Consider the following 22,000-nt stretch of genomic DNA (forward strand, 5'->3'; position numbering starts at 1 on the left):
TTGAAGAACTATCATGCCCGGCTGTGTGTAGATATAAACCCTGCTTGCAGGAATTAAGGGACGGAGATGGGCTAGTCGGTTGCTGGCTTGACAAAGCATGGTTAAATAGGCACATGCAAGGAAAGGACAATTGGAAAGAATGCACAGATGACAATGCACAGCGAGTGTCCTCCGTGCATTCTTTCCTTGTCTCGTCCTTACACGCGTCGATTTAACCGTGTTTCAACAGACCTGCTTACAGCAAATACCTTGCCGCAGAAGAGCTCGACACACGAGCGTTATTTCATCGCACGTTGTGAAAGTGAGCTACGCTTGTCTCTGTATGTCCCTTTCGTTTACCCACTTTTTGCGAATAGTCCTCCAGGCGCCGTCATTCTGGTCTCCGTTTCTCCTGCGCAGACTGCCCTCGCTGGACGTTCTGCGCCCTGGGCACGTACCAGTGGAGCGATGCCGGTGCGAAGTCCGAAATGTACCTGGTGCCCGTGGCCCTATTCCGCGACCCGTTTCTCAAGGGAAGGAACAAGCTGGTGCTGTGCCAGGTGTTGCTGCACGACGGCACGCCGCACGGTATAGACGAAATCGCTTGCGACATTGAGTGATCTGAACTGAGCTGAGTTATTGACTGAGTTATTGATTCAGTTATTTATTTCCTGGGAACAGATTGATTAGTTAATTGACTGGTTGATTGAACGGTTAAAATATCGATTAAAATATTGATGAATTGATTAGTTCATTAACTTATGTTTACGTTTCAACATAGCCACACATGTGGTGTAAACACAAACCGTAGGAGGTGGCTGAGGGTTACTTTTGACCAGCTCGGTTACATTAATGTGCACTTAATCTCAGCAACTGGGCAGATAATTGGGTGAGCTAATGCACATTTAGAGCAGCAGCAGCGGAGCAAATACTGACTGACCACCCGAATGTTTCTGCATTCCTTGCACACGGGAATTTGGCTACCACTCTCTGGAATAGAACCGCGTCATCTCGCACTCTGTAGCGCCAGCCTTGGTATGAGAGGATGCGTTAGCGTGTCCGGGAAACGCAAGCGGACTGGGCGTTTTACCGGATGGGCGGAGGCGCAAATGCGAACGTACGCGGCCTGCACGGTTAAATCAAATGTTGGCGCAGAGCTCAACCAGGCAAACACAGCTAATGTTGTAGTAAACAAGTGTATTTTAATTCGCTGCTGATGTAAATTTTCGGCAGCAACCCGATTACTCCACTGCCGAAAATTTACACCAGAAACAAAGCAGAATGCACTTGGTTACTGGCGCGCTGGTGTTGTTCGACCGCCCTGCTCCGTCGAGGCGCGCTCGTGCTGCGGCGTCGCAGCCAATAGGAACCGTCGAATCCAACGGGAATTTAGGCTGCTACAGACATCGGACGCCGGATTTTTCGCTCAATGAGCCCTTTGATGCTTTCGCGTAAAAGACGAATCTAATTGACCAGCGTATCTACGCCAATGTTGTTATTGTTTAGTGGACAATGTTGTTTTAGTGGACAGTGTACATATAACCTCGTAATTCTTAGGTTATCCCCCCTCCCCCGAATACAGTAAAAGTAATCATCCTAATGAATGTGAATGTACGAATTCCCGGCAAGGCTGTGCATGGCTGAAACATGACGACACAAGAAACCTTAAGCAACGAAATTCAGATGTGAAGTCATCTTAATCCACGTAACAAGTGAAGAGACTCCTATTGAAATTTAATGTCTAATCAAATTAAATTGCGGGGTTTAACGTACCGAAGTTTACACGCATATAGGTTATGAGGCATGCCGTAGCGGAGGGCCCGGATTAATTTCCCGCAGGTTAGATATCCTTTAACGCCAACTACAAGCTCGGTACGCAAGCTTTTTTTGCATTCCACCCCATCGGAATACAGTCCGCCGCGGCTAGAACGGGCAGAACATCCCAATAGTTAACCAGCTCAAGGTGCTAGGTCTAGCAATCGAGAACAAAGGTACAAACGGGGAAACTATAAAGAAGTTAGACACAAAGGTAACAAACACCATAAGATTAATCAAACGAATTACTAACAGGCACCAGGGTATGAAGGAAGAAAGGCTGATAATACGGCTGATACAATCATTCGTAATCAGTCAGCTCATATACCTAGCAGCCTTCCACAATTGGTTTGCAGCTGAAAAGACCAAAATTAATAACCTGATAAAAGAAAGGTATACAAACTAGCACTAGCGATTCTCATTAATACGAGCATGGATCTCTTGCTAAAGTTAGGACTCCACAACACACTGGACGAACTCATAGAGGCACAACGAACATCTCAGGTGGAACGTCTAACCAAAACCAAAACGTGGCGACATGTACTACGCAAGCTAGGAATGAATTACCACAATCTATACGAAAAAAAGAGGACGATAACGAGATAAATTCGTAACAGACTCCTAGTACCAAATATACCCAAGCACATGCATCCAGGTTACAACGAGGGCAGGCGCTTGAATAGAGCAGAGAAAATGATCTGAAACTATGGGTCAGACGAAAAAGCAACCTTCGTAGACACGGCTAAATACCCACACAGAAAGAGCTACGTGGAAGAAGTAGATCACACACAAAAGACCCTTACAAGCGTGTCAGTTAATACCAAACATTCCGAGACAGCAGTGGTTATAGCCATTGCACTAGCATTGGTCTCCACGAATGCTCAACACATCATTAGCGATTCTCAGGCGGCCATTAGAAGTTATGCTAAGGGTAGGATCTCTCCTCAGGCGTAGCACGTCACCAGAGTCAACGGAGCAAAATTGTCCAACGCAGAGCATAGCGGCAAGCAATTGCTCTGGTTCCCTTGTGCATACGATTATAGGCATTCCCGCAATCAACCCCAACGAGGTAGCACACCGCGAAGGTCGAGGTCTTACTCGCCGAGCTGAGCAAGGAGTGACTTCCATCGGTCAGGAGAACGCACAGCAGGAGATATGGAGAGGAAAAGACAGAATAACAAGATTTAGAGATATTACCAAATACTATCAAAATCGGAGACAAATATTACCACCCCCTTACACTAAACTGAATAGAGCTGAGTCCGTTACTTGGAGGCGGTTACAAACAGAAACTTATACGAGTGCCGGGCAACTAAAAGTTTTCTACCCCGAGATATACGAGAGCGATATATGCAAGCTATGGAAGTCTGCTGGAGCCACCCTTCAACACATGTTGTGGGAATGTAAAATATATCAAGATAAAATGGCAGTCTCTCCGGAAGACCTGCGGGCGCGGTGGCCGGCACGCTGGTCAGCTCTGTACTCCAAGACAATCTTTGGGCCGTCCAGCGAGCCATGGAGGCCGTACTGGAGCAACCGCTCCCAGTAGCCATCTAGGGGGCCCCATTCCCGGGCATCTCAATCGCCGGATTCCAAATACAGTTATCTCACTCACTCAAAACTCCACTGGAGTTGTCTATGCGTAAGCACTGTGGCAATTGTCGATCCCCATGCATCTCCGTATCACTATCAATCTTATCAAACTTAATCCGACCAGTATAAACCCTTATCAACCTTTATCAGTCGTTATTAGCCTTATCGGACTCGATACAACCCTAATCAGCCCTTATTGGTCTTATCAATCTTATCGCAATCGATCCGATCCTTATCATCCCTGTATTTATCAACCTTATCAGTCTTGATCCGACCCTTAGCAACCTTTGTCGGTTCTCATCAACCTTATCAGAATTGCTCGAACCATAATAAGCTCTTATCGCTCTTTCGCACCTTATCCATCCGCGTCGAACCATCATCAACCGTGACGAGACCCGCATAACGCCTCATCACTCTTTATCACCCTGGTCGACTCAGGTGAACTGTTTGGAGGAAGCAGGTGCGGGTCAACCAACCGCGCTGTGCAAATGGCTCGCGCTATGCATGCGGGAAATGTGCGGCGCTAGTCTGAATGGGTACTGGCTGACTGTTTCATTTGCCTTTCTTTTTTTTTTTTTTTTGTTCCTTTCCGGCAGTGTCGCTAGTGAAGACCGTCTGACATTAACTGCGTGCATGCAAGCCGGCGGCTGTAGCGTCGGCACTGCGCAGTCAGACGAAGATGCAGGAAACTATTCGCTTGACTTCGTACGAGCCCACTTGAGTGGCACTGAAGCGTTTCTCCTAAATAATGGCCATTCACAATGATTAGTTCAAGTTGGGCAAAGCCACCTTTTTAAAGCGAAGCTATGTCTCACTGATTCGTCCGTGAGCGCCAATAACGCACTGCAGAAAAGCTAACTTACACCGTCTGAGTAGAACACTACAGTTTACATTCGCAGTACCGCGCCAGCGTCGATTGGCCGTTCGGTCAGTGCCTAATAACGGCTCGAAGCGACGAGCTCAGCAAGAGTAGCGCATGCGCACAAAGTTCACTGGAAGCGCAAGTTGCGTCTGCTGGGCGTGACACCACTCATTTTGCGATTGAGCTTCCCTGCTTATCGGAGAATGCAAGTGCGCGTGAACACGGGCTCGTGTTAGGATCTGGAAAAAAAATCAAAGACCCTTTCTTAAAGAAAGATGGTTGAACACCACGCTACCCAGACGAAGTGTATATATCTGCATTACATTACGCGCGTCCCGCAATGCATTCTCGGCCATCACCATGGGTAGGCCGCGGGTGCAGCGGAAGGAAGAGGCTCCCGTACGCGAAACGTAAGCGTGAGCGGCATGCGGCAACGGCATGCAGAAGTCACGTGGGAGACGCTTGTGCAGTATAGATGCCTACTGGTCCTGTGATCATCAGCGTGTAGATCAGACCGAACGCATCGCGTTGTGACGCGAAAACGTTCCTGGCTGAAACGATGAAGATATTGAAGCGACATAGTACGCCGATCCTCGTGTGCGGTGACTTTAACATCGATGTGGCCAAAGAACCCGGCAAATGGATCGATAAATTCATGCTAGATCGCTACTCGTTGAAACTGAAGACGCTACAGAGACCCACGACGCAACACCGTTCCTGGATTGATCTCACGTTTGCAAGCAGGCTGTGTCACGTTACTATAATAGAGCTTCTGACCATGTATCGCAAATAAAGGAATATGCAACTTTACGACATGTGTCTTCATTCAACTTCAGCGTTCAAAAAATACAATCCTAAACTAGTAATCGAATCACATATGCATAGCATCGGGTCGCTCACCATTTCTTGGGTTCGTTGCTTGGTCGTTGGCTTTGGAACTTGACTTTGATTCAGTTCGCATTGGGGAAAAGCTTCGCGTTCAACCATCTTTCTTTAATAAATGGGCTTTGGTGTTTTTTCTTTTTTTTTGGATAAATTTCTCCGCGCAACTGGAGAATAAAAAATGTGACTTTGTATCTATCTGTACTTACAATTTCAACATTATTATATTCGGTCGGAAGTCTGCCGCGTGAGTAGCGTATGAACGTAACTCTCGGTGGTGGTGATGGTGGTGTGGTGGTGGTGGTAAACTTTATTGAAACGAGGAAGGGTAAAGGGGGACGTGGCTGGGGATCGTTTTCTACGTAATTTTTGCTGGCGCTGCTGTGTAGTTTCACTTTGTGACATTAAAACTCGCAGAAGCCTTTGTGGGCACCCTATGACCTTCTCTAGTCTGTAGCACGCTTTTGTTTAGAGAAATTATTTATTTTAAATACATGCCGCATTTTTGTTTGTTTGTTTGTTTGTTTGTTTGTTTGTTTGTTTGTTTGTTTGTTTGTTTGTTTGTTTGTTTGTTTGTTTGTTTGTTTGTTTGTTTGTTTGTTTGTTGTACCCCTTTCTTGGTGCATGCTGAAGGGACCTTCGTTCTGCAATTGACTTACTTATACATTAATCACTATTATAATGGCGAAATTATGTTTGCAGTTTTATGGTATTGGCTTCGGAAAATTGCCAGATTTTATTATATTGTGGCAATCTTGAAAAACGATGTATTTTATTTTATAGATATTCACGTTCCTCATATTGCGTCGTGTCAGTTGCCGCCTCGTTATTGCTGTTACGGGATAAAATCACGAATATTTTGCATTTGCGAATATGCAACCGGTTAACTCTTTCGGGCATGGTGGTCACCTCAGGTAATTACCGTTTCTATATTTTCATACTGCACGTTATATTTATGCTTTCGCCATTCTAACAGAGAGGCGCTACTTCCGACTGGCTTGAGAGAGAGCTGTGTAATTTTTTTTCCCGGACTGCAAAGGCGTGACTCACGCTGGTCCCGGCTAATTTTTATGGAAAGAAAGGCATGTGTCCTTACTTAGTTGCTAGCTCGGAATAACATGTTCTATGTGTAGCAATTACTAAGTAAGCTATAAATTAAGTGCTCCACTCGTTTAGCACAGAGCGCCATGTCGCTGAAGCTCGTGGTCACTTGGAGTGACCACCGAAAGGTATTAGAGGGCTGGTAGTATGTTATTGTTTTTTGGTGATTCAGATAAGAGATCTTGTGGAAATACTATCACATTCCGATAGCTTTACAAGGGGGAACGACTTCAGTGAGAATAGTTCTGACCATGAAGCAGATGATCCAGCGACTAGAACGCGCAAAGACTTGGCGTGAGAAAAGTTCTTCGCGCTGTTCGTGACTGGTCTGATAGTGATGAAGACACTCCTGTCATGACTTCAAAGGTGTGGAGTCTTTCCTACAAAATGTCCCCACCGCTTGACTTCTTATCGTACAGTGGAGTACCACTTTCTATTCAGGATATAGATGAAAGAAGTCTTAGCAACATCTTGAGCCTACTACCCCAATTTTGGCAAGGTGTATAAAGCTCGTCCTCTCCTCGCTTAACTATCCAAAACCTTTCCGGAAACGTACCTCCTTGGCGAAATTCTCGAAATTAATGAATCAATTATTAGGTTCAAGGGAAGGAGTTCCTTGAAGCAGTAAGTGCGGTAAAAGCGTGTGAAGAGTGGCTACGAAGTTTGGATGCCTTGGGCCAGCAATGACTAGAACCCTCAAATACGAGATTTAGACTGGCAAATACGAAGATGGCGTTCAGAGAGGGCTAGGAACCCAGGTTTTAAAGAAATTATGTCGTGACATTGTAGGTAAACAGCATCGTGTTTTGTTTCTTCGCAATTGAGTTACCAGCTAGAAAATCCTCAAGGACCTGCGGCAAGGTAGCATATACACATGTGGGACGCTCAAGTCTAACACAAAGAACTTGCCCTCTTGACAGGTTGAAAAATCAATGAAAGGAGGTGACACATACTGGAGTGTCATCGAGGACACTCTGTGCTCTATGAAATGAAAGGACAAGAAGACCGTTTATTTGCTAACAAAATTTCATGACCCCTGCACTGAAGTCGAAGTGGACAGAAAAAACAAGAATGGAACAGTGAGCATAGCGCACTGTCCATAAGCCCTGCAAGACTATAAACCAACACATGAATTTTATTGACATATTACATCAGCGTGGGAGACGCCCACTGCGCGCTGACGTGCGTCCTGCAGGACTTCTATTAAAGTTTTTCCAATCCAATCCAATCAGCGGAAAGGCCATATCAAGTGGACAAAAAGTCGAGGAAATCGCGCCACAGAATTATTTCCACCTGCTGGATTGCTATGTGGTGAACGCCTTTCGTTTGTACAGCTAACTCGAAGGCCTTGACTCCTTCCGCATGAAAGATCTCTGCAGCAGTGTCACGACAACTCTCACGGCGGAAGCTGAAGTTTGTAAGAAGTGCAGGTCATCCGCTACCAAGGTAGTTCAGATCAAAAAATCAAAGCGCTGTCAACACTGCTGTTCACCAGCTTCACTGAAAGCACCAGTCGAAAAGATGTACAAAACGAAAGTGAGGCATTTGCAGCAGAAGAGCTCTACCTTTAAGGATGGCATGGATGTGTGAGACATGCAACATTCTCTTGTGCTTGAGGGAAAAGAAGGACAGTTTCGTGGCCTTCCGCCGAACGTGACTGCTAGAGACTTACTGTATGGTGGTCACCTCAAGTGACTACCTCATTTTTCTTGAACTAAAAACGACAATATTGTATATTTTCTTGCAGTGAGAAAAGCATTTTCTAGCCATGTGTTCACTACTCAATAAAATTCAGTTTTCCTCTTGAAATAAATTTCTGTACATGAAAAAGTTAAGCACTTATCGTGCCTTCCCTCGAATGGCAGGTGCATGCGATGGACGACACACGAGCGAGGCTGATGCGCTGCGGTCACACCATATATCTTGCTTCATGCACACAGGCGTTTCCGTCTTTGGTCTCTTCCAAACCTCGCGTTCCCGTATTCGACCTAACGCTATTTATTTTTCTTTGAAGCTAACATATAGGAACACTCTGACGACCGCAAGTCGTTCCTGCCACGGCCGAGCGCATCTCTGAGTGCAATCTCTGAGCCGCGGTGTGTGGCTGTGACTCCGCTGCTTAGGCTGTGAGCTAGATTCTTGACGCGACGTCCGCGTTTCGGTGGTGGGGAAATGCAAGAACTCTCGTCTACTTCGATTAAGGCACAATTTAAGAACCACAGGTGGTGAAAATGAATCCGGATGCCTACACGGCGACGTTTGTCATTGCAGCGGTTTTGCTTTGGGAAATTAAACCCCTCGATTAAATCATTCAAACAACTCAATCCCGCAAACGACTGAAATAGCACCACTGATGCGGCCAAGTGAAGTTCATGGTATACTGATCGTATGTGGCTTGAAGGGGTTCAGGGCGCGGCTGCTAGTCAACCGATAGTATCCACTGTCTCATTGTGAAACCTGTTGCACTCCGGTTCAAATCCACCCTCCACATTGCTCTTCAATTGTGTTACTAGATGTCCTTGTGTTACCACATTCATTGTGACGCATTGTAGGTAACGCCCTGCTGCATACTGTAGGTGGCGCTCGGGCGGAGCAGTTGCTAGCAACTTCTGCACGACTGTAGGCCTTTCTGCAGCTAGCAACACACTTCTTCCTCTTCCTCCTTTGTTACCTCTGACCCTTAATTTCAGAGTGGTGAGTGAAGTTCTCTCCAACTTCCCAGTTTTCACACAATGCGTTTCATCAAAATATATCAAGCAGGACGATGCCAAGACTTGTCTCGCTTCATCGCTCACTCTATAGATTTGCATTGATAGTGGTTTGCCATTATGCTCCCCCTCCCCCCTTTTCTTCTTCTTTTTCTATGATGGCTTTCCTTGGCTAAGATTTTCGTATAGCCGGCCCTTCATGATCAGTTCCCACACTTCGCAGGCAACATTAACAGCTGCTGATTGGTTGTTGATGTGCATATTTTGAGCGTGTCTTAGGAAATTACTACTGTTATATAAAAACCCGATTCTAATGCTAAATACTAATTTCACTGTGATGCATACTTCCAGACCTGAATATGCAGACGTAACTGTTGCGGTACCTCGCGTATGAAAACGCAACTCTCTGTTCAACTTGAATTGTGGCGTGTCTTTTGAGTGGGTGCTCTGACAATCTTTCAGCAAGTGTTTTACAATTACAGGTCCTTGGTTCACACAGGGAAAGCCTTTTAAGTACTTCGCATAATTCTCCAGTGTTCCTTCGCTGCTGCACTAATGCACTGGTGCGCATAGACACCCGTCACCGGCCATCTTCTATTCCAGAAACCAACACTCGCTACTCATGCGCTGAGGTGATGACGAAAGCTGCCGGCCATGCACCATGGTTTGGCATCGAACAAGAGTACGTGCTTCGAGAGAAGGATGGTCGGGCGCTCGGCTGGCCCAAGGATGGACACGTGATTAGGCCGCTGGGTATGTACACGGCAAGAGCGCTTGTAATAACAGGTCATGCTTCCTAAAAGGTTTTAACGGTAGTGTGCTTTCAGAGCGCACGAAGCGGACAGCGAGATACTTCGGCCAGAATAAAGCAGTACGTTGAACACGGTTTCCTGTTCTGTCAAAAACACGACACAGATCGTCAAAATCAGTAAAGCAAGTTCCATGGCATATTGATCCAAGATCACTGTTCTTGTATAAAAATATATAACCATGGTCAGCTAGTGCACTACGGAGAGGTTCATGACATTAAGGAGCTTCAGATGCAAACCTCTGGGAGCCTTGTGTTAACTTATTCTGTCATAGGTATCTGTATACTTGCGCGGTTTACCGCATGTATAAAATGATGTGCCGTGCTCACGTGGCAAACCACGTGAGTATACCACGTAGAAATTTTTCAACTTCATGACAAGTTGACCGAATATTTACGCGCTTCGAAAAGTGTTGTCAAGGAAACGCGTCTGGGAAATGCCACTGACGTCATGGTAAATTTACGGATTTCGCAGAATATTATAGTATTACGATCCTGACCAAGAAAAGCCCACAAAAATAGGAAGATTGAGTTTACCTCCGGAATCAAGAGCAATGATTATTTCTTTTTTTTTTTCGTTCTTTGTTTTTCGTGTGTGTGTGTGTGCGTGTGTGCATAGACAGTTAAGCAGTCCCAAAAACACACATTCACGATAACTGCACTGGGCTCACTTTCGCAGGCAAACTGGCACATTTGTAAGTACAGAGCTGATCCCCCATTTTTCCTTAAGGTTTCTTTAATGTTCCTTTAATGGCTTCTCTCGTAACAGATTCCATTGCCCTCTCTAACACGTTGCTTCTTCCACAGCCTCTGAGATCAGGCAACGTGCTCGCGAAGCCTGATACCGGAAGCCATGCTTCTCCACGCGGTGTGCCTCGGCTGTCACTGTAACCGCAGAACTGCCTCGCGATTTGTCTGTCTGCCATCAAGTCTTCAGTTTTTTGCAGATATAGTCAATAATATGCCGCCATAAATAAAGCAGCGCAACATGATGGCGTCAAACTCGTCTTTATTAGTTCTTCTTGAACTTCAGGGCCCTTCTACAACGGCGTTGGAGCGGAGAACACCGTCGGAAGGCAAATCTCGGATGCCCACCTCAAGGCCTGCGCCTACGCCGGGGTCAAGCTAGGCGGCAGCAATTCCGAGGTGGTTCTGTCTCAGGTGGGATGCATGGCCCAGAGTATGACCTTTTTTTCTGTGATCACAGCGCTAATTAGCGCAACGTTGCGTCTTCGTGTTTATTCTAAACTATATATATGAATAAAGGGAAAATCAGACATCCACCCGTTCGCAGCAATTGCTGCGAACGGGTGGATGTCTGATTTTCCCTTTATTCATTACTTCTCTCCACCTTGCGGGTTTCCGCAGAACTACTATGTTAAACTATATATAGCATTGTAATTAACCATATTCTTTATAATGTCCTGCTGGGCTAAAAAAAGAAAAATAGACTGGCAAACTGTTAATTTCCCTAAATGAGATATTTATATCACAGTCGTTGCACCTATGGGAGCCTTTTGTTGTTAACAGCTCTCACAACTGTTGCAACGGACATCAACGCACGGGCTCGCTAGTGTGCGATTATCAAAATATTTTGTAAAATGGAAACGAGTCGTCATGGCTGTCTGAGCGTTTGCGCGCTACTTTTAGTCGACAGGAAGCTTGGCACTTTTCGTCGTGGATTTTGCACTAAATAACTTGTGTCGAATGTATGTTCTGGTTCAGTCTATTGCTTATCGCCACAATACCACTCCTTTCGTCTAACAGAAGACGACGTTGTCATCCCACCTCGATCATGTACCCTTGTTTCGGTAGCATGAGACGTACCGTTTCATTGCGAAGGCGTTGCCGATCAAATAACCACGTTGTTGTTCACTCATGGTATCTCGGTCGCACGAGGAATCGCAAATGTCACGGACGGGCGCACGAACCTGTTGCTAACAAATTTTAGCGCAGAGCGACAGCATTTTCCAAAGGGCACGGTTGTGGCTTATTTTGATGGTGTTGCGGATGTCCGCGGCTGCTGTTCACTACTCGAAGAAGCGCCTAAGCAAGGCCCAGCTCCTGTACTTGACGTCAGCACTGCTTTGTCGCCGCACGAACGAGAACGGCTTCTTACGCTACTGGCCAAATTCAGCGACTGCTTTGCGTCGACGTCCATCGTCGGTCGAACACCTCTAACAAAGCACCAAATAATTACAGAGGATACGGCAAGACCAATTCGCCAAAATCCTTATCGTGTTGCTGCCAGAGAACGTGAAGCCATACAACAACAAGTGACAAAATGCTTAAAGACGACGTGATCCAACCATGAAGGAGTCCCTGGACATCTCCTGTAGTTCTAGTCAAGGAAAAGGACGGCAGCTTGCGTTTCTTTGTGGACTACCATGAACTAAATCAGGTGACAAAGAAAGACGTGTACCCGCTTCCACGTATAGACGATTCACTCGACGGGCTTCAACACGCGCGTTACTTCTCATCAATGGATTTAAAAAGCGGATATTGGCAAATGGAGGTAGACCCGAGAGACCATGAAAAAACTGCTTTTGTGACACCAGATGGCCTATACGAATTTAAGGTCTTGCCTTTTGGCTTGTGCTCTGCCCCTGCTACGTTCCAACGCATCATGGACACTGTGCTTTCAGGCCTGAAGTGGAAAACCTGCTTAGTGTACCTCTACAACGTCATCGTGTTCTCCGCAACATTTGAAGAACATCTCGAACGCCTTGAAGCAGTTCTGCAGTCCATCCGGTCCGCCGGCCTTACCCTGAAATCGGAGAAGTGCCACTTTGACTTTGCGGAACTACAGTTCCTTGGTCACGTCGTCAGCCACGCAGGTGTCCGCCCGGATCCTGAAAAAAATGCCGCTGTTACACAGTTTCCCGTACAATCCGATAAAAAGCTCGTATTGCGTCACCGTTAACTCGCCTGACGAGAGACGACGTTGCTTTTGTATGGGGCGACGAAGAGCAAGGTGCATTCAACGACTTGCGGGAACATCTCCAGACAACACCAGTGCTTGCTCACTTTGATGAGACCGCTCCTACATTGCTCCACACTGATGCAAGCAATGTTGGCTTGGGAGCTGTTCTTGTGCAACAGCAGGAGGGCACAGAAAGAGTACTTGCCTATGCAAGTAGAACACTCTCACGCACAGACGCTAATTATTCCACGACTGAGAAAGAATGCCTCGCCGTAGTATGGGCGGTTATGAAATTTCGCTCATATTTGTATGGCCTCCACTTCACAGTTATCAGCGACCACCATTCACTGTGTTGGTTGACAAACATTAAAAATCCTTCGGGACGACTGGCGCGTTGGCGCCTACGGCTGCAAGAGTTTGACATGACTGTCAAGTACAAGTCGGAGAAACGACATACGGAGACTGACTGCCTGTCTCGATCGCCGATAGAGTCGTCTGCTCCACCCGAAGAAGACTCGGCATTCGTTTGTGTTCTGGACACATCCACCATCGCGCAACAACAACGGGATGGCCCTGAGTTGCTTAAACTCATCAATTACTTAGAGGGCAGATCTGTGAAACCACCTAGAGTTTTCGCAAGAGGACTGTTGTCGTTTTGTTTGCGGGCGAAAGCACTTTACAAACGAAACTTTTCTTCGACCGGGTCCCGCTATCTGCTCGTCATTCCTGCAGCTCTTCGTACGGAAGTACTTGAAGCCTGTCACAACGAGGTGACTTCTGGTCACTTAGGCTACACGAGAACGTTGGCCAGAGTGCAGCAGAGGTACTACTGGCCGAGACTTACCACCGCCGTGAAACATCACGTTCGCACTTGCCTCGACTGCCAGAGGCGCAAGTAGCCTCCGTCGAAACCAGCCGGTCTCCTACAACCCGTCCAGGTTCCTGGAAGACCATTTGACCAAATCGGAATGGATATATTGGGACCACTTCCTACTTCTACTACAGGCAATCGCTTTGTTATCGTCGCAACCGACTATCTCACACGTTACGATGAAACAAAGGCAATCCAGAGAAGCACAGCAGCCGAGGTGGCGCGCTTCTTCATTGAGCATGTTGTATTGCGACACGGCGCACCAACCGTCGTAATAACAGACCGAGGAACCGCATTCACGGCTGCACTTTTAGATCACGTCTTGCTGCTAAGTGGAACGGCTCATCGGAAGTAAACCGCCTACCATCCACAAACGAACGGATTAACAGAACATCTAAACAAAACAATTGAAGACATGCTCTCCATGTACGTGGATGTTGAACAGAAAAATTGAGACGACATCCTACCTTATATGACCTTTGCATATAACACGGCGAAACAAGAGGCAACGCGCATGACTCCGTGCACCCTAGTTCACGTACGGGATGCACGGACGATGTTGGATGCAATGATTCCGCACGACTTTGACGACACTGATCCGAACGCCGATGTGTTTACGCAACGCGCAGAAGAGGCTCGGCAGCTCGCATGCTTGGGGATCTACCAGCAGCAAGACTACGACGCAGGACGCTATGATCTTAACCGTCGAATGGTAATCTGTGACGTCGGCGACAGCGTGTGGGTTTGGACACCCATACGAAAACGAGGCCTCACCGAGAAACTGTTAAGACGATACTTCGGACCATATCGAGTATTGCGCCGACTCAGTGATGTCACGTACGAGGTCGTCCCCGATAGTCCCAATTGTACGCGGCGCCGCACGCACCGTCCTGAACTTGTGCACGTTGTCCGCATGAAGCCGTATGTGAGCGAATAACTATGCTAGAGACTCTTACTTCCGCGAGTGACATTTCTGGTTTAGCATCGGGGCGACGCGCTTTAGGGAGGGAGAACGACGCGTGTATTCTATGCAGAAGACAACGACGATGGGGGCATTAACGGAGTCCGTCTAGTGGGTGTCTGAGATTGGGTGAGGACGAAGAGGACGGGCCTCTGTTCCATTTGTTTCTGAACAGGTTGTTCTGTTGTTCTTGAAGAACGTCTCCCTGTCTTCTGTCCGCGTTGTACCGCGCCAATATATTACGTGAGATCTACTTCAAGAAAGAATGCAAAGCAGTTACAGATCACAACGCTACCCTACCCACTGTTCAAGCGTGCTCACACCAGACACCCCACTCTTGTTTCTTCCCCATAGCATAGGATCTTCTCCGATGACCCATCATCATTAACTGATCTCGAGTGATGTATCTGCACTATGAAAGTAAAAATAACCTCACGCGAAGGTCGAAGTTATGCTGCGATGGCTCTCGCACTTCACGCGTATGTTCTTATTTTCTCGTGTATATATATGTATATATATATATACGTCTTGTTCTATAATGCAACGTGTGCCGGCCTGACATCATTCCATCCTTCACGTTACGACGACGTACGACGGCTTATTTCTCTTCCCTAGTGGGAGTACCAAGTGGGGCCACTGGAAGGCATTGCGGCGGGCGATCATCTGTGGATCTCGCGCTACATCCTCGAGCGTGTGGCAGAAGACTTTGACGTGGTCGTCTCGTTTGACCCGAAGCCCTTCGAGAGCGACGCTCTCTGCGGCTCTGGCGGACACATCAATTTCAGCACCAAGGACATGCGCAAGCAGGGAGGCCTCGAGTGAGTGGCGCCATTCGGCTCTCTTTCTCTCTTTTCTTTTCCTTTCTTCTTTTTTTCTTATTTGCTCACTGGTTTCCGCGCATTGTGTGCATGCCTGACGATGCACGTACTACGGGTGACGCTGGAGAACGGGGGAAACGTAGCCCTTTGTCGTCATCCGCTCTTATTTGCCCTTGCTGCACCGGTCGGGCGTGTTAACTGCCGATGATAGAATGTGTAAGCGCGAACGAAGAAGTAGAAAGGAACGAATACACAGAGACAGCACTTCGTTTCTGTTTCTTTCTACGTCCTCGTTCAGTTGCACTTACACATTCTGTCATATATTTAAACCAACTAGCCCGCCAATGTTGTTGCTGTTAACTTCACTGTTGTTAGCTTCACGATTGCAGCGCAACGAGAACTCATCCGCTCATTGCATTCCGGTGGCACGTACTCTATGGCCTCCCCCTCTACGTGTATAGCTCCAGTTTCCTTCTAATCCGCTGGCTGGATTTTGTTTTCCTGGGAAGCCTTTGTACATCATATCATTCCATACATTTACTGTGCATGGGGTGATTTTTTAACAAGTTCATGTTGTTAACGGCTACACGGCCACGATGATAACGGGAGACAACGCTCAGGAGGACGAGTAACCTTCGCGGTCTAACGTTGCCTGCCATGCATACGAGGCTTTCTTAAAGAAAAAAAGAAAAAGATAAAGGAAGCACATCCAACTCGCATTGCGTAACCTTTCGAAAACGCATCTTTAGTGGAGGAGTTATTAAATGTTATAAATTTGCCCATTTCATTCCTGCGTCATTGGCGTAAAGGAAACTGGCGCTCTTGCGCAACCATCCACTACGCACGCAGTGTGGCAACTCTCGGCCGTATACTTCTTCATTTCTTTCTTATTTATTTTAAATGTAACACCTGCTTCTTTGCTAATTCTTGTTGTTGTTGCGTTGACCTGAGTGATTGTGGCGCATATCCAAAGGGGGAGGGGGGGAGGGGGGATTGGCCATGATTCGGTGGTTAAATTAGGTGTATAAAAACAATTTCGATGTTGGAACTTAGAAAGTGAAGTTTTTCTGAGAGCCAGAAAGTAATCAGAAGAAACCCATGAATAAAATTAACTCCCGCTGTGAGCACGGGCCATAGTATCAACCCGCGGCGATCATCTCACAGATCTAGCTAGCTTGACATTGGTACGATAGAAGTATGCGTGTAATTTTGGCCCGATGGTAGGAAAGTAGGCAAGGAAATGTTAGAAAGCTTTGTTTTATTAAAGGAATTGTACTGTTGATTACGTATATTTATTGTAATGAGGATATTTAGGTATCATTTGTTTTACCACTGAGTAATTCTGTAGAAAGCAAGACGAGGAGTCTGGACTCCTGCAAGGGTAGTAAAGATCATAGTGCTGTCCTGCGTGCGAGCTGTTCCGCAAGAGAGCAGCACCCACCCAGCCATCAGCCTCGGCATATGTCCCCCTTGTTAAATAAACTTTTTCCAAACACGTACACTGTATATATTGAGCACCATTTTATACATGTGACAATTAGTTTATGTTTAACTGTGCTTTTCCGTGGGTCTGTGTTGTTATATATTAGCGAGTGAGGACTCGGACACAACTTTGAGAACGTGCCGTGCATACAATCTTTTGTTTCTTGTATATGTTATCGTCCTGGTGGAATTGTGCCGTGATTGTGACTCAGAGTTCGTATCGTCACTTGTTGAAATAAACCTGTCTAAACTCACGAACTCTTTCAGATCATGGCCGCGTGTTGATGATGATGTTGATTTCCATACTATGGCACATGCTCGCAACGGGGAATTAGCAAAGAAGCGCGGTACATTTAAAATAAAATGTGTGCAATGTGGACTTTTTGTGGCATATTCCATTCTATTAGTAGCTTTTCAGAACTCAGTATCCATGTCATTGCCTGAATAGAGAGGCACTGAAAGCGTTTGCATGGTTATAAGCTCTGCGTTGAATCTCCTCAGACTGTGTTCGAAGATATACGCGGGGTCGACATGTTGGCCGACTCAGCACGTGAGCCACTGCTGCCATAACGTGGCAGTTATTAGGTGTCTCGCAACGCTGGCCTGATGAGAAGCGCTGTGAACTGCATCGCACCTCAATGGTTCCCAATAGGAGACAGAAGGAATGTCTTCAGCGTTTGTAGGTTGAAGTGTATACCGTCCGTTCCGCTATGCACGCGTCTCCACTGCGCGTCCCTGCAGACCTTCTAATCCTCGACTGCAAGTGCGCCTTCAATACCGTAACAGTACGGAGACGGCGCGGCCGTGCCTCTAATGTCTATATAATTGATGCCGCAATAAAAAAAGTTTCCGACCCACCACTTAAAAAGCTGGCCGGTCAAACATATGTCCCTGGTTGAGGAGCACCGTTACGTGCATATTGAACAGAATGAGTCTTGTAGTTCCCGAATCCTCGTTAATCTTTTTGAAATCACTTCTGGATCTTTTCGTCCTATTACTTTTCATCCGTCCCGCTGTGTGGCCGATTTTGGCGATAGCGGGGTCGCTGCTTCAGGCGAGCCAATGACAAAAGGCAAAAAGAATGGAAAATGAAGGGAATCGAAACATAAAAATGCGCCGCGGGCCCTGCTGTTTCTGTCATATTCACAGTAGAAATTGTTCTCTAAATCGTACATGCGTGCATATGGGAAATAGTATGAAGGCGACAATCAGCGTGAACCTCCATCTAAAACGCCACAACTTCGACGATTGTATTACATGAATGATAGTTTACAGCAATATTAGAAGCAGTATATATATATATATATATATATATATATATATATCGAAAAGAAGGACAGCCTTAAACATCTGGAAGCGAGAAAATCAAATGCGAGAACGTAAGCAGGGCACGGCCGTTCGCATTTATAGTCGCACCGCACAATCGCTTACGCCCGCTGCAATTTCCTTTCTGTTATATTAAAACAGAGTGTATGCTCAGCTGGTCGATCGCGTTGACACCTCACCTTTTTCATCTTCGCAGGCACATCAAGGGTGCGCTGAAGAAGCTCGAAGTGAACGCCGATGAGCATCTGAGGATCTACGACCCACGCAAGGGCGGCAACGCCAACCGACGACGCCTGCTGGCCGGAATGCTGGCGACGCCCAACGAGAACTTCATCACGGACACTTGCTCACGAGAGGCCAGCGTGCGCATACCGCGCCTCGTGTGCGACGCCGGCCGTGGGTACCTCGAGGACCGCAGGCCCGGTGCCAACGTCGAGCCATACAGCGCCACCGCGGCCATCGTTAAGACCGTGTGCCTCGGAGCCTAGATGACTGCTCGCTCCGCCTCGCTGCCCATCCTAGTTTCAGCGTGCTGGGGCCTGTCGTCCAGAGCATGCGGTATACTGTTTAAGGAAGTTCGCTCGAGAGACCTTGCGTGCACTGTTAGCGCTTTCGTGGCTACGGCGCGCCAAGTTAGCGCGTTGGTAAGAAATGGAACGCATCTTCGTGGCTCTTTCTGATGATTGCAAAGGAGCCCGAGCTTTCCCCGACCATTCCCCGTATACAATCCTACAGTACGTTACAGCCAAAGATGGCGGTTCTCCCTTGGCATCCGATGAAGTTACCCCCAAGCGCAAACAGAGCCACTCTTTCTGGGGATTCTCATGTTTAATAACTAGATTAGAAGAACGAGCCTGGGTTTGTGTTTAATGACGATGATGACTGGAACTGCAGCAATGACACTGCATGACAGTTATTTTCGTTTAGTTTTTGCCCGACATCACACTTCATTAATCGTCGTCGTGTTGAGCGCGGACGTCGCTTCCGCTATCATATCGCGATTGAAGCGGTCCAGTGTGTTGAGGCTGCACGTAGGCTTCGTATACAAAGTCCGAATGTCAACGTATAGCTCTGAGCACGTGACACTTCACATGGCGACTACCATTTATCTAGTAACCCTGGCTTGGAGGTGATAGCTAGGCGACCGCCACTTCTTTGAAGTGACGCAGATGGACATGTGCGGAGGATTTTATAATTGTGTATTCGGGTCACAAATTATGCTTGTGCCAGTATTTTCCAAATAAAACCTGATACAAATAGCGATTCCATCATGCTCAAGTGCTAAGGCGCCGCGCCGTACAGAAGCGAATCAGCCTGGCGATGCCAGTCAACTCATGAGCGCCCACTGCTGTGCAAGAATAAAAAAATGGTTTCTGCAGAAATCCGCAAGGTGAAAGATTCACAAGATATCTGAAAGTTGCAAGACCCAAGGCCAAGCATTTGTCCTTCCTATTTTACGCAATTTGAGACCTTTACCACACAGGACAATTAAGAAGAGCGCTATATACGTTTAAGCTGCATGCGTTCGTACAATGTGCTTGATCACTAACGTAATAAGCAGGAGTTTTTCATACGTGCAATACATCGTGCAAGTCTTATTACCTACATTGAAGCAATAAACGCCACGCTTTTTCAATACTACATGGTACCGACGTAATTGTGCACATCTCGTGAAAGCATATGCACCGGGCAAGCAAAAAATAAACGCAACTTCATATTATGAGCAACTGGTTCGCGCCAGTTGATCATATACACGTTGACTTTAAGGAACTTTGGCAATCAGCAACAGCGCTGTGCAGCGCTGCACATTTCTTGTTTCCGTCCTTTATATGTCGAGACTGCCAACGTAGTTATACCTGCTTCACCGTCACGACAGATGTCGCATACACTGCCTCATGACTTCATGCTGCGTCTTTATTTTAAACACACTGTGTTTCCCTATGACATATATTCACATTAAAGCCGATTTTCGATTTGAAGACACGCACACATACATATACACACACAAAAAAAATCAAAACATACAGCTGATGCCCAAACCTTGGTCATTTCTTGTTTTTTTAATCGTGCCTTGCATTTCAATCAGTGTGCAAGCCCATGCCAAAACACAGACATTCTTACCAGCCTTTGTAAAAAGTCCCCATTTTTCAATTTACATGCCTTGCTTTTGCCTTACGTAATAACAACAGTATTGATGTATGCATAACATGGCACTTAACAACAGTTTGCTATATATGTTGGTCCCATAAATTTATCTCTGATCAGTGTTATCTTTAGGTCGACACATGAGAGAGAGAGAGACAGAGAGAAGGACAAAATGACGAAAATATCGGCACAGCACGACTGTTAGCTTTCTATTTGAAAACATTCGCCCCGTGTGTTACCATGATAACAGATGCATTTGTGACGTGACTGGCCAAAGAGTAAAAGAAGAAAAAATGGAGAGACCGCCTGCTGTTTACTCTGAGCAAAGCAGAGGCGGGCTTTCGAGACGTCACCATTTTCAGCATTTCTGCGTCGTGTTGTCTGAGCGGAAGGCACTCACGTCGCGCTGCTAAGCACGAGGTCGCAAGATCAAATCCCGGCCACGGTTGCCGCATTTCGATGGAGACGAAATGCAAAAACGCCAGTGTACCGTGCATTGGTTGTACGTTAAATAACCCCATGGGACCGAAATTAGTTGGAAGTACCCCACTACAGCGTGCCTCATAATCATATCGTGGTTTTGGCCTACGAAACCCCAGAATTCAATTTCAAGGTACTGATCCTTGCTGTAAGGCCACACGCTAAGGACTGGCAGAACCGCGATCTCAGAGAAAATTTTACATGGATTGTGTATTTGACATGCATTGCTCACACGTCATGGACATGCTTCGTCAACCCGGGATTAAGCGCGAACGAAAAGTGAGATAAAGATAAGGATAATCTTCATTTCAAGGTGTGACATTCTGTGTGGCACTGATGCTTTTCATTCACTGACGCTGAAGCTCTCTTCTATTCAAAGGCCTATTGCGAAAAGGTATACCACTTTGGAATAAGATTTAGGTACGCGTTGAAGAATCCCAGGTGGTAAAAATTAGTTTGGCGTCTCCTATTACTGTGTGCCACATAATCAAATCATGATTTTGGCATGTAAAACCCCAGAAGACAATTTCTGTATTTAACTTCAGAATGAACTAATTTCGCGAAGAAAACGTTCTATACGTTTTCCCTCCCCCACGCATGCTCCGTGAAGCGTGGCGTGCGATGTGTCGAGTATCGCTGGCCCCACTTTGCCTCTGCCAGTGGTGTACGACCGAAAGCCAGGAATACAAGTGTGCCTGCATGCCTTGACAACACCGTGGACTTGATAACGTTGAACAGCGTGGTTTCAATCAAGTGCGCCACAATCATTTGGGCCTCAAGGTAAGAGCAATATCCTTAGCTCGGTCCCGGCCAGCTACAATTTTACTATTCAAGCAGACCGAAAGATTAGAAAAATATAAAAATGTATGGCTCGTATAGCCAATGTACCCAAAGAACGGATAGTTAATCCAGAGTTACAGCAAAACCAAAGTTGAAAAAACAAGTTGTGCATTGTCGTGGTTCCAAAAGGCTTAGCATCACTTAGCAGTTAAACTGCATATTTAGAAGAACGATAAATTATGTTTGTTCTTGTGACGGCTACGTGCACTTATTAGCGCAACAACTTGCAAAAGCTTAAGACAATAAATTAAACAAGGAGTTTAATGATAAACACTGTGCAATTGCCAATTGTGCACATATAAAATGCTACTGCTGTCGCTATGTTACACAGCCGCCTCACAAGCTAGCGGACCACGGGTAGTATTCCCGAAATACACCTATGAGATTTGCCCTTTTTTATTGCTGC

The 22,000-nt window shown here is 46.4% G+C and overlaps 1 protein-coding gene across 2 annotated transcripts in view; it reads left to right on the forward strand.

Annotated features, from left to right (window-relative positions):
* Positions 1 to 19,770, forward strand: part of LOC126535828 (glutamine synthetase-like) — a 75,858-nt gene extending 56,088 nt beyond the window's left edge. For both annotated transcript variants that reach the window (XM_055073454.2, XM_050182661.3), the window contains 5 exons: positions 400 to 567; positions 9,544 to 9,693; positions 10,782 to 10,909; positions 15,119 to 15,321; positions 18,326 to 19,770. In XM_055073454.2, the coding sequence (XP_054929429.1) occupies positions 400 to 567; positions 9,544 to 9,693; positions 10,782 to 10,909; positions 15,119 to 15,321; positions 18,326 to 18,617 (941 nt within the window). In that variant the 3' untranslated portion in view covers positions 18,618 to 19,770. The remainder of the gene's footprint in view (positions 1 to 399; positions 568 to 9,543; positions 9,694 to 10,781; positions 10,910 to 15,118; positions 15,322 to 18,325) is intronic.
* The last annotated feature ends 2,230 nt before the right edge of the window (positions 19,771 to 22,000 follow it).

Source organism: Dermacentor andersoni, chromosome 4, assembly GCF_023375885.2.
Source record: "Dermacentor andersoni chromosome 4, qqDerAnde1_hic_scaffold, whole genome shotgun sequence".
In the NCBI taxonomy this organism is placed as follows: domain Eukaryota; kingdom Metazoa; phylum Arthropoda; class Arachnida; order Ixodida; family Ixodidae; genus Dermacentor; species Dermacentor andersoni.